Below are 12,642 nucleotides of genomic sequence, written 5' to 3' on the forward strand. Positions count from 1 at the left end.
ATGTAGGTCAATGGGGAAATAAGACATTATTTACGATTCATTCCATGGGTGCCTTTTCAGGAATGCATGCACTGCAGAGTGCGGGCTGCCTCTGGATACCTATCAGATTGGTTTGGTATCTTCTGTCAACTACTCTTTGACAGTTTCCATATTAATTCCTGTGTACACGGAAACATTGACAAGATCAGAGGAAGATGAATCATGCGTGCATGTGCTCAACAGAAGTTTCTAGACTTATCTAAGGGAAGAGAGGGATTGTTTCCTTATGAGATTTTAATTAATCTCTGCTTCTATAGATCCTGGGTGTGAGTCCCAGAACTAGTATGAGTTGCAGTCCATGTGGTTGGGTCCCATGAGACATTTGGCCCATCACCATCGTCATGGCAATGAGGTCCGCCCGCCGGAAGTGAGTTGCAAATTGCAGCAGTCAATAAAAATATCAATAAAACTTACAAAAAAATTTAAAAAAAATTTTAGTAAAAAACAGTAAATAAAACTTATATCTCACACTTAATATTTATCACTGCCTAGGCACTGGACTTTATATTTCTTAATTTATACATTCTCATTGGAGACATTATCACCTCCAAGAGGGAAAAAATTGGTGCTTGGGGAGACATTAAAAACATGAGATATTACAGTGGTTTGTGGTCCTCAAAGGGCCATGATAGATATCTATGGCAGGGGATGACAGGTAGGAAAAAAATATCTAAAAAGACTCTTGGTGTCTTACTAGATATTAGTGATCATGATAAATAAAGGTTGAGAAACACTGCATTATTTCATTCAACGCCACAATAGCCGGTTAAGGGAAATGCTCTTTTGTAAGTGAGGAAGTTGAGGCTCCACAAAGTAAAGGAATTTGCCCGAGGATATCCAGATGGTTCCTGGTGTGGCAGGATTTGAAAGCAGACAACCCACATCCTCAGCAGTGCCTCTAACACTGTTCTGCCTGCATTTGTTCACCCGGTTCTCTTCTCGCCATTAACAACTGTTAGGGGAGATCTGGGTTGTGTCCACGTGTGTGGTCAGAAAGCAGTCCCAAACTGGTTGGCCAGTGGGGAGTTGCATGTCCCAGGCCACTAATGTCACAGTGGCAGCGATTTTCATGTTTGTACTCTGACAGTCGTGACCATGAGATATGTCTGTATATGATAGCAGAACTTGGCCTATAGGGTGACACACGTATTCTGGTTTGCCCAGGTCTGTCCTGGAATGCACTCAGCCCTGGGCACACTGGCTGGTTTGTCATCCCACATCTAGAACACTGATTGGGCGTTTGGAATCAGGATGCCCAGAACCCCTTCAACCTGAAGGACTCCAACAGAAATTTAGTTTCAAATCGATGTCAGTCCGACTAGACATACTCCACAATACTTCTGTGTCCCTCCCACCCAGCTAAACAAGTCAAGGTGCCTAGAGTCTAAGGGCTTTCCTTCTGACACGGAAATGAACACGAAGGAGTGGGTTATGCTGTGCCGGATCTGTGGCCGTGTTCTCTTAAAAGTAACCTCTGAGGCACATCCCTGAGACAGTTTAGTCGCAGAGACAGATGTTTGGGTGGGGCTAGAATGCCCTACCTCCTCTCATGAGTTGGATGCTTTCTGATGATGTGACATTTTGTCACATCTAAGGAGCTCACTTAGTGATGCCTGCCATCTCTGATCATATCGGTTTTTATGTTTTGCATCCCCCTGGAAAGCATACAGTTGCTTCGACTGTGCTATCGAAGTGTATTCACTGCCAAATACAGACATGAATGTCCGTGTTCATGTCTCAATATATTATTCACTTATAAGAATATCATTTTTTAAAAAAGGAGTCTGACACTTTTGATCATGTGACGGAAATGTTTGGGGATGAAGACAAAGAAATGTCAAGAACAGTAGAATTCTGTCAGCTGTGGCACAGAGCGAGCGGTCTTTTGGAGTCTCCCACTCTTGAGGCTGGCTGACCTTACCTGGAGATTGAAAACAGCCCCTGACCTTCAGAGCTGCACTCCACTTCTCAAGGGTGTGACTATGCCTGAAATCACAAGGAAGCGGAACTTCAAACACCGGCTTCAAGGCCATGACACCAGGCGGCACATGTCTTTAATCAGAGAAACACAGCCAAGAGGAAGGGGCTACTGGCCAAGACAAAACTCTCCTAATTGTTTATCAGCCTATCACACTGGCAGCCATGTCCTTCGACAAAAGAAAATGACGGCCTGACTTGGGGCTTTCAACTAGCAGCCTGTAATTCTTTTGCTTTGGAGGGACCACTGCTAGTTCATCCAGCTCTGGGAGTGACAGAGTGATTATCATTTATGTTGACACATGGGAGAATATTGTGATGGGGAAGAAGACAGAAGTGTACTACATGGAGGACCCACACGTGTGTCTATCGTATAATTATCATTTCTCTGCCATCAGGAAGCACACATAAGCACAAGATAAGCACAGATGAGAAGCTGCTGGGCTGATGGACATAAATGAGCCCTTCTTCTCAGAGTCCAGCATGTGGGCGTGGGCAAGGTTAAGGCATAGGGGCCATCCATAGGCCGTGGAACAACTGTCCTGGTGCCTACATGCTGAACATCAGCCCTGGACTTGGAATTGGTGTATGTCTGCTAAACCCAGGTCCAACAAGGACCTCTAGGGGGGGAAAAGAGCTCAGAGGTAGTGGGGGAGCATGCCTGGTTATGAAAAATGTCCAGGCAGTGCTGTCCAATCTTCTCACTAATGAGTTATCCATGACTTCCGGTCACTGTGGAATAAGGCAAAGCTATGGTGAGTTGCAAGAACGCAATTCTACCCAAAGAACATTGACAGAGGACCTATTGAGTGATAGCTACCAAGCTTATAAATATGAATAGAACACAGTCTGTGTCCCCCAAGGGCAAAATTTAGGACCATGTGACCCATCACATAAAGAAGTTCTTAAAATGAAGAGGTTCCATCAACAAAGAAGTTTAGGAAATGCTACAGATGCTGTTTTCTCTTGGAGATTCACAATATGCATTTGCTTCTTAAGGATACTAGGAAGTTCTCCAAGAGGGAAACCTGCTGAACTGTGCTTTCTGCATATTTCCCAAATATGTTTCTCTGATGAACCCATGGAACCAGGGTCCCTTGGAAACAATTTAGGAAATGGTGATTTAGGAGGCTTAGCCCGCCAATTGCAGAACCTGGAAGTATGAAAATCATGATCCAGGGCTTCCCTGGTGGTGCAGTGGTTGAGAGTCCGCCTGCTGATGCAGGGGACGCGGGTTCGTGCCCCAGTCCGGGAAGATCCCACATGCCGCAGGGCGGCTGTGCCCGTGAGCCATGGCCGCTGAGCCTGCGCATCCGGAGCCTGTGCTCCGCAACGGGAGAGGCCACAACAGTGAGAGGCCCGTGTACCGCAAAAAAAAAAAAAAAGAAAAGAAAATCATGATCCAGCCCCCAGAGGAGGAGTAGGACAAGAACAGGGTGTCGGGCCCATCAGATATACCAGGACTCGGGATAGAGCCTTGATCCTAGAGGAGTACTAGAGTACCGTATGGAGAAGCAGTGGCGGCTCCAGAATGTGTGTGTGAGTGTGTGTGTGTGTGTGTGTGTGTGTGCGTGTACGCGTGCGTGCATGCACACGCATGTGTATGTGTTATCATAGATTTGTGATCTCCACAGTAGAAACCCAAATCTATAAACTAAGACTGTGGACAAGGCGGGAGGGAGAAGGTAAGGCAGGGCAACTCTGAGATGATGGGCACCGGGGCTTCTGCCATAGCAGGTGCCGGTTTCTATGGACAACTTACTTCTGAGCTCCTTCGTCTGAGGTCATTGCCTGCACCGCCATGATAGGCTCAGAACTCAGGACAGAACGGTGATAAAAGGCATCCTCCTCAGAACTCTAACGTACCAGGCACGGCACCAAGTTATTTAATGTATTGTCCCATCAAGTCCTTACAGTGACCATAGAGAAAAGTGTTACTAATGTCCTAACGTTATGAGGGGGCATATGGGGAAACTGAGGTTCAAGGAGGGTTGATTAACTTGCTCAAGTTCACACAGTTAGTTAAGACCTGAACCTAGATGTTACCCCAAGGTCGTTTCCTTCAATGCTGCAAACCTATTTAGATGACTTCAGCAATGCTCATTGTCTACAGAAGTGGGCCTCAGAATTAAATCCAGGTGTGTATTCACAGCAGGGTAAAGACAAAGGCAGGGCTTAAGACCAAGTTCACTTACTCCCTAACAATTCATTAAAATAAAAAACATCTTCTGTGTAACCTTGGGAGTATTCCAGGATAACTTTTTATCATCCCATATTATCAAATCTGCAAAAAATAATACCAAAAAAGACATTATCAATGAATGTCCTGGTGGAAACTAAAAATTCATCACCCTGAGAGGTCTTTTTTTCCTTCCTACGAAGCCATGACAATCACAAACCATGATGGCTTCATTTTTTTATACATTCATGCCTGTTCGTTTCTGACTTCAATTAAAGGCATATTAAATAGGGCACAAATTCCATCACTCAAGCATTCGTTAGACACTAACAAAGTGCAGGGCACCAGGTCACAGGTCCTTAGCTGAGGACTGTTTCCTGTAGGGCATCCGTGGTGTGGAGGCCTCCTTCCAGGTCTTTGCCCACATGGAGCTCACTTAGCGTGGCCCGGGGTGAGATGTGGGCCTGGAAGTCGCCTTTCATTTCTGACAGAGACCCCCAAGTGGGCCTGTTTTCCTAGACCAGGAAGGCAAACGAGTGTACCCTTGACACTAACGCTGACAGACTGGCAGCGGCTTCCTGGACCACTGGGCAGAGAAAGAACCCTGATTGCACAGTGCAGCTCAGTGAGCAGCAGCACAGGAACCAGATGGCTTGCTGACATGGTCCGAAGGCAGGGGACAAGGCAGTGGGCTGCATGTGCCGAGGATCTATTCCGACACTGTCCCTGAAGCCTGCCCTGGTGCAGTTTCACAAAGAAACAAAGAAGGGCAAAGACACAACACAGAGCAGAAGATGTGTCTGGATGCATCTGGTTTAATGGCAACATTGGTGAAATTAAGTGAGACTATTTCACAGATTGATGAGATGAGCTGAGACTATTTAACAGATAGATCTTACTTTAGGATGGTCAGATCCGTTTGCCTGATCATTCGGACCTAATGGCTGATAATCTGATTCTGATTATGGGAAAAAATAAACGGGCTTTGATGGCTTGGGAAGCACTGTTATAAAAGGGAAAGGAATACCGGGACGGTGACTGAACTAGATGAACTCTATGTTTCCTTTAAGCTTGAATATTTTCTGTATATGAGTATTCCTGCTGGGGACGATAGGTCTGCTGGTTCCATCTCTTACCCATTAGCTCACATGTTGTGGGCTCAGAGGATTCAGAATCAGAAGATGGGGCCCTACATTCACAGAAGAGTAAACCACAGTGAAAAATTAGAGTTGGGCACGTCACCCTGAGCCAAATATGGTGGCTCTCGGTTGTCAAGACCAGCAGGTAAATGTGCCAGATTCCACCCTAGACCGTGCTTCTATTGGTGTTTATAATTATGATCCCTTCAAATTAAATTTTAATCACAAAATACTACATGCTCCTTGTAAAAATGATCAAACCATTACAGATCGGCCACCATCTTCCCTCGTCCCTGCATCACCATTAATCCCAGTGCCCTCTCTCCTTTCCCAGGTTTAACCACCAAAGCCAGTGTGAAGTTCACCCTTATAGACCTTCTTCTATCCATTTATGGACATAAACTGTACCTGAAAAATATATGCATAAAGTTTGTGGAATTTTCTGTTTGCAAGTAGGTTCGTAAAAATGATGTTATACTATGGATAACATTTTCCAACTTGCTATCATTCAGTTTTGGAGAGCCTTCTGTGTTAGGGCACATTATCTGTACAACCTTTTCTAAGTGCTGCAGAGTATTTCACAGTGTAGGGATAACATCATTTTAGCAATTCCTCTGTTGTTGAATGGTTAGGTTCTTTCCAAATGTTTCTCGGATCCTCCGTAAACATCCCCGCCAAAACCCCTTGTCGACACGTGCAAGTGTTTCTTGAGGGTAAATGCCAAGAGAGTGAATGCATTTTTTTTTTTGTACTAGTTGCTATCCAGTTGTCTTCCAAAGCACCTAATGCCAGTCGCCCTTCATATCAGCTGTGTGTGAGCGAGCCCTGTGTCCGACACCCTTCTCAACCTTGTTACAATCAAATAGTCCCCGTCACTCTCGTCTTTATACCATCTTCGTCTCTAAAGTGTCAGCATTGCGGCTGCGCACAGAGCATGCTCAAGTAACATCCACGCCCATTCCCTGTAACCGGAATTAACTGCAGTACCTTTCCCTTTGAGGCGCCCCTCCTTCCCCTCGCTTACACCTACTCACCCACCTGCACCGGCAACCTTTCCTGAGCCCGTGGTTAGATGAGGCTGTTCTCATCCGTATTCACATCACCCTCTCTCAATGCGCTGTGAATGCTTTATTATTTTCAAACGCTCTCTCTCCTGCTTAGCGCCGACCTGCCGGACCCCAGGGAATGTGACTTTTTGGCACCCCTTTTTCCCGGACACCCAGCCCAGGGCCCCCCACGTGGTAGGCATTCAATAAGAGATTTTAAAGTGAAGGCCATTGTCACAGAGCCACATCCACAATGAAATGAAAGCCCGTGGAAATAAACAGCGTATCAGGAGAAGGAAAAATTAAGCTGTCAATCTGCTGAACAGGAAAGATTTCTTTATTTCAGGTCTTTTAACGTGATGGAGGAGAGAGGGAGGGCGGAAGGAAAGCTAAAACCTAACGGAGCCAGGGAAGGGTTTTGCTTTTTTAATTTGGAAAGTGATTGACGCATCACTCCACTGCCATTGCCCAGGTGCGGGGAGGGGCTCTGCCCATCGCTGTCCCCCAAGTGACCATCCCCTGCTCCTGCCCCCTCAGGAACCACGGTGATGCGGATGACAGCCTTTGACGCGGACGACCCGGCCACGGATAATGCCCTCCTGCGGTATAATATCCGTCAGCAGACGCCTGACAGGCCCTCTCCCAACATGTTCTACATCGATCCTGAGAAAGGAGACATTGTCACCGTCGTGTCACCTGCACTGCTGGACCGGGAGGTGAGCTGCAAAGCACACAACTTCTTTTTCATGAGAATTGAACATGGCTTTCACATGAGGGAAGATATGCGGCTTCCGTCAGCGGCACTTTATGTAGCAGCGGAAATGAGATATTTACACATGGTTGGATTGGGGAGAATCTGTCAAGGGTGATGGGATGTTACGTGACCCCAGAAAACACACACTGGAAAAGCCATGTCCTTTGCGTTTATTTGCATTCATTCAACTCGATGCCTGTTTCCTCACTGACCACTTACTCTTTTTTTTTTTTTTTAATTTTTATTGGAGTATAGTTGATTTAGTTTCAGGTGCACAGCAAAGTGAATCAGTCATACATGTACATGTTTCCACTCTTTTTCAGATTCCTTTCCCATATAGGTCATTGCAGAGTACTGAGTAGAGTTCCCTGTGCTGTACAGCAGGTCCTTATTAGTTATCTATTTTATATATAGTGGTGTGTATGTGTCACTCCCAATCTCCCAATGTATCCCTCCCCCCTGCCCTTACCCCCTGGGAACCGTACATCACCGACCACTTGCTCTTGAGGCCCCAGCGACTGTGGGCTCTGCCTGCCTCACCTGTCTGCCAGGAGGGTGGAGGAGGGAGGGGGGAAGAAAAGGGGAGGGAAGTGACTGTCCCAGATCACTGACACTCTCCTCCTTGTCACAGAGTCAGGTAGCTTTGACTTACTTCTTTCTCAAACCTTCTGCTGCCTGTGCCAGTGTTTCCGCCCGAGCCTTTCTCTCCCCTCAGTCTCTGCTCTTGTCCTGCAAGGCGATCTCTATGGAACCTCACCCATCTTCCAGGTCACGTGTCACAGACAGGTGCCCCGTGGACCTCAGTCAGTCCACATGCCTGCTCTTTGGTTTGGCCCAGGGTGTTTTAAAGTTTCATATTAGTCGCCATATCCAAATATTTTGATTTCATATTTTTTTAAATTCCAATTTCCAGCCTTTCTGAAAATCAGAAATTCTGGAAATCGGGGTCCCAGTGTGGACATGTGGACGATGGGTCGGACCACTTGTGACAGTCAGGTGGAGCTGGTAGCAGCTGTCGCACTTAGGGGGGCATGTGTTCCTGGCCCACTTACATCCCCCTACATTTGTCTGGTGGCCCTGGCCTATTTCCCAAGTCCCAGGGCTACCCTGTCATCCCCCACAGGCTACCTTCCAGAGGAGAGCCTCTTGGCCCTTCACACAGCATGTCAACCCACTTGAGGATTCTCTGCCTCCATCACCCCCCCAGATCTGCCCCCATCCTGGGATCCCTTGTTCCCAGCAGGGCATCGTTCCATGGACGTGCCCCCTGGCAGTCACCCTTGACCTTCTGCAAGCACCATCTGCCGCAGGACGAGGGCTGGGTTTCCCTCACAGTCCTGTGCATTTTCCCCTCTGTGTCTTTGATTTAAAAACTCCTTGGGTGAGAAATGCCTTCTCCCCTCCTTTCTGTTTTCCTCGCTGTAGCTCTTCACAAGCTTCTGGGTTAGATGCGCCCCATCTAGGAAGCGGTGCTCCACCGCTGAGTCTTCCACAGCCTTCTTCCTCCTCCACTCTGACTGCTCTGAGCTGCAGCCCTCACATGGCATTTGTCACATGCTCCTTTACACTGTCATCTGTCTCTTTAAAGAATATCCCCTTCTGTCAGACTTCCCTGGCGGTCCAGCGGTTAAGACTTTCCCTTCCAATGCAGGGGATGCAGGTTCGAACCCTGGTCACAGAACTAAGATCCCACGTGCCGTGTGCCCCGCCCCCCGCAAAAAAAAAACAAAAAAAAACACAAGAATATCCCCTTCCTCTAGGTCTAGACCTGATGCAGTAACCGCTAGTCACATGTGGTTATTTAAATTTTAATTCACATCCTTGAAATTAAAATGTAAAAATCAATTTCTTGGTCAGACCAGCCACATCTCAACTGCTCAGGAGCCCTGTGTGGCTAGTGGCCACCATACTGGCCGAGACAGAGACTGTCACCACCATCACAGAAAGTGCTAGTGGGCACCGCTGGCCTAGACAGTAAATTTCTTGAAAACAGATGTGATCGTCTGCATGTTTGTTTGCCCACTACCTACCACAATTTCAGCACTCCTAATTATAGGTTTCTTGGCATATTGGCAAGAATGAATTGGAGATGACACTAAGATTTTACATGTGAAAAGTGGGAAACAGTAGCTGAAAATGGGGAATTATTGGAAAGAGAGGAAGAGATTGAAATTTGCATTGAAACTCTGATTGTCACTTGGAAAATGTAATCGTTTCTCGTTAAAAATAGGAAGCAGAAAAAAGAACATTTTAAGTCCATTTCCTCCATTTTGTCTCTCATTCTCTTTCCAAACCTCCCTATTTTTATGACTGCCTGACTGACGTATTATCTTCTTCAGAGGCAAGTAAGAACTTTCCATTTCTCCCTTTATTCCCCTCCCAGCACGCATGTGCGAGAACACACACACGCACACACACCAGCTTTCCCATAACCTCTAGTTCTCCTGAAGGCACTTGCAAATTCTTCCTACAAGAGAAAGGTGATTTCTCCATCTCAGCTTCTCTTTTTACTGGTAGAAAATGCATTGTAAGTCTCTATTTATAAACCAAAATGATAATATAGTAGATCATTCCATTTTTAAGGTTTATTTGGGGGACAAATGTGTCTCAAGTTCATGTTCTTGTCATTTGGGTTTTTGTTAAGTAGCAATAAGTATATTACTATGGGAGTTAAATTAATAAGCCTTTTCAGCTACAATACATAAACAGCTCCATAAAGGAAAAAAAGATCAACGCAATTTAACCAAAATTGGAAAATCAATGAAAATGAATGAAAAGTGACATGTTTCTGTGAGGGTTTCCAGAGTTCAGTGTTGACCCAGGCAACATGGCTACAATCTGAAGGAAAGAAATGTCCCTGGATTCAGGCAAGCCTTGTCTGTTTACTAGTGCTGTGCTAAGATTCTCTTGGGCAAGTTTGCTGAAAGGGTAAAACGTGACTTCAAGTTGCTTATCTTTAAAGGGCCAGAACTTGCGCGTCAGACTTCCCATGAGTATGTTCCAGTTTGCAGTGTTTTCATCTCACTGTACCTTTCCCAGGGTTCATGTCCATATGACAAGTTCCCGCAGCGGGATTATGGAATTGTTTGTTACTATTTCTGGAGACCTTCTGAGAAGGCATCCTGTGTTAGGTGTGGTTTCAGAAGTCTACCTCTGGATCATCTGGGCAGAACACTTAAAACAGATTTATGCACCATTCATTTTTAAGAAAATATTCCATTGGGACCCCTACAAACTTTGATATGATTTAAACCATTGTTAAGTGTGGTTACCATGTATTCACTGACAGTAACTCAAATGGTGTGTTTGCGCGTTGAATGGGTGTTAACAAATAGGATGGGACTCCTCCTAGAGCTGAGGGGCCCCTGAGATTTCGCAAATGGTTTGCTCCTGTCTGGCCCCCGCCTTGTGGGAGTGGAGGTTCCGGAAGTTCAAGCGTTGACCTGAGCTCGATTGATGTAAAGTTTTCACTTTGATTTTCCATCTAGTACGTTCCCAAAGAGGACCCCGACAGGACCCCAAGAGGGAGGTGACAGAAGACCTCAGGGAGGTGGGAAGGCACTGTTTCTTTTGAACCTGCCCGTCCACCTTTCCTGCCTGTCACACAGTCACTCTGTACTAAAGCTTGTCATGGAGGACAGGCAAGGACGCCAGTCAGTGCTGTTTAATGCTGCCATTTTGGTCGCTGCCCTTTCTTCTTCCCAGGACGTCCTGAGCGGGGCCAGGGGAGACAGGTGCCTTCACTGCGCTGCCCCTTCCCGCGCTCTGAGGAGGAGAGGACTGTGTCAGTGTGTCCTCCCTGCATGGTCCCAGTCCTTAGCTCAGGAACATCTTTGCTGCAAGGTGAAGGGAAGGAAGGATGTCGGGGAGAGAGAGAGGCAGGCAGCGCGAAACGTATGGCCCCTCTGTGTGCTCAGGCCGCTATCTGGCCAGGTGACCTCCTTTCATTGCCCAGGGTGTCGTTGCAGCCTCTAGACCCGATTGCAGTGCAGAGCCGGGAGCAAGACCGCCCATCTCTCACCCACCCTGGGCAATGGGAACATGCTAGAAGGCAGCTCATCCACTTCATCTTCTGAGGACCCATAACTATAACTGACCCCCTCCTCTCCCTCCTAACTACGATCAGCCTCTGCCTTGGCTCCAATTCTGTGGGCCACCAGCGTTGCCCAGCAGATGCTGTCTGTCCAGTGGGCATCTCCCTGAGATGTTCCGCCTCCACTGAGCCGTGACCTTGGGGAGAACACCAGGCCAGGTGGAAAATGATATGGTCGGTGGAAGGGACAGTGGGTCAGTCCCTGCTTTCCAGTCTGTCCAAGGTTAACTACATTGTGGCTTCCCCCAAAGCGGGTGCATTTGCAGGCGCCGTGATTCAGGAGTCCTCTGGGGCAGCACAGTTGACTGTGGGCCTCCTTCGGATAGTGGACCACCTGGGAATGTGTAGCCTGGAAAAGGGGGGCTCAGAGGGAACAGGAGGGCTGTCTTCCTGTTTAAGGAGGGCTGGTCTTTGGAAAGAGAGAGTGGATTTGTTCTGCTTACTCCCCTAGAGGGGAAGAGTAGCATCAACTAGGACACTGGTTCTCAAACTTTGCTGAGGAGCTTTAGAAACCTCAGTGCTGCAAACAAAGCTGGATCCGTAAAATCAGTCTAGGGGGCGATGAGGGGGGCGGGGCACGGGGGGGGGGTAGAACACAGGCATCAGTAGTTGAAAGAAGAACCCAGGTGATTCAAATGTGCTGTGAATTGCATGGTCTTCCTGCCTTTGGAGAGCATGTTTCAGTGTTCCTACTGACTTAGGAGGTGGGATCTGGGGAAAGAATCCTGGCCCCATCATTTATCTGGCTTTTGACCTAGGTGAGTGTATTCGTCTCCTAGGACTGCTGTTATAAAGTACCACAGCTGGGTGGCTTAAAACAACAGAATTTTATCCTCTCACAGCTCTGAAGGTCAGAAGTCTGAAATCAAGGTGTCAGGGGGGCCAGGCTCCTTTGGAAGGTTCTAGGGGAGAATCCTTCCTTGCCTCTTCCAGCTTCTGGTAGTTGTCAGCAGTTCTTGGCGTTGCTTGTTTTGTAGACACATCACTCCAGTCTCCAGCTCCATCTTCACATGTCCTTCTTCTGGAGCAGTGTATTTTCATGTTGTCTTCCCTCTGTGCATGCCTGTGTCTTCCTATAAGACACCAGTCATACTGGATTAGGACCCGCCCTAAAGACCTCATCGTTGCTCGATTACATCTGCAAAGACCCTGTTTCCAAATAAGGTCACATACACAGGTACTTGGGGTTAGGACTTCAACATATCTTTTGCGGGGACACACTTCAACCCATAGCAGTGGGTTATTGGACCTCTCTGTGCCTTGGTTTTCACCTATAAAATGGGAATAGCAGCACCTACCTCAAGTGGGTTGTTGGTGAGGATCAGATGTGTCAAAATATGTAAAGTACATTGTCTATTCTAAATAAACACGAGCTATCATCATTATCATTATTGATTTAGTAGTAAATTTTAAGA

General features: G+C 46.9%; 1 protein-coding gene across 1 annotated transcript in view; it reads left to right on the top strand.

Annotated features, from left to right (window-relative positions):
• The window catches only part of CDH13 (cadherin 13), a 1,031,132-nt gene that overhangs the window by 771,136 nt on the left and 247,354 nt on the right, over positions 1-12,642 (top strand). Inside the window, exon 7 of the mRNA XM_082677069.1 lies at positions 6,918-7,096. Within this exon, the coding sequence (XP_082533195.1) occupies positions 6,918-7,096 (179 nt within the window). The remainder of the gene's footprint in view (positions 1-6,917; positions 7,097-12,642) is intronic.

The sequence above is a fragment of the Grampus griseus genome (genome assembly GCF_964374135.1).
Source record: "Grampus griseus genome assembly, chromosome: 19".
NCBI classification, from domain to species: Eukaryota; Metazoa; Chordata; class Mammalia; order Artiodactyla; family Delphinidae; genus Grampus; species Grampus griseus.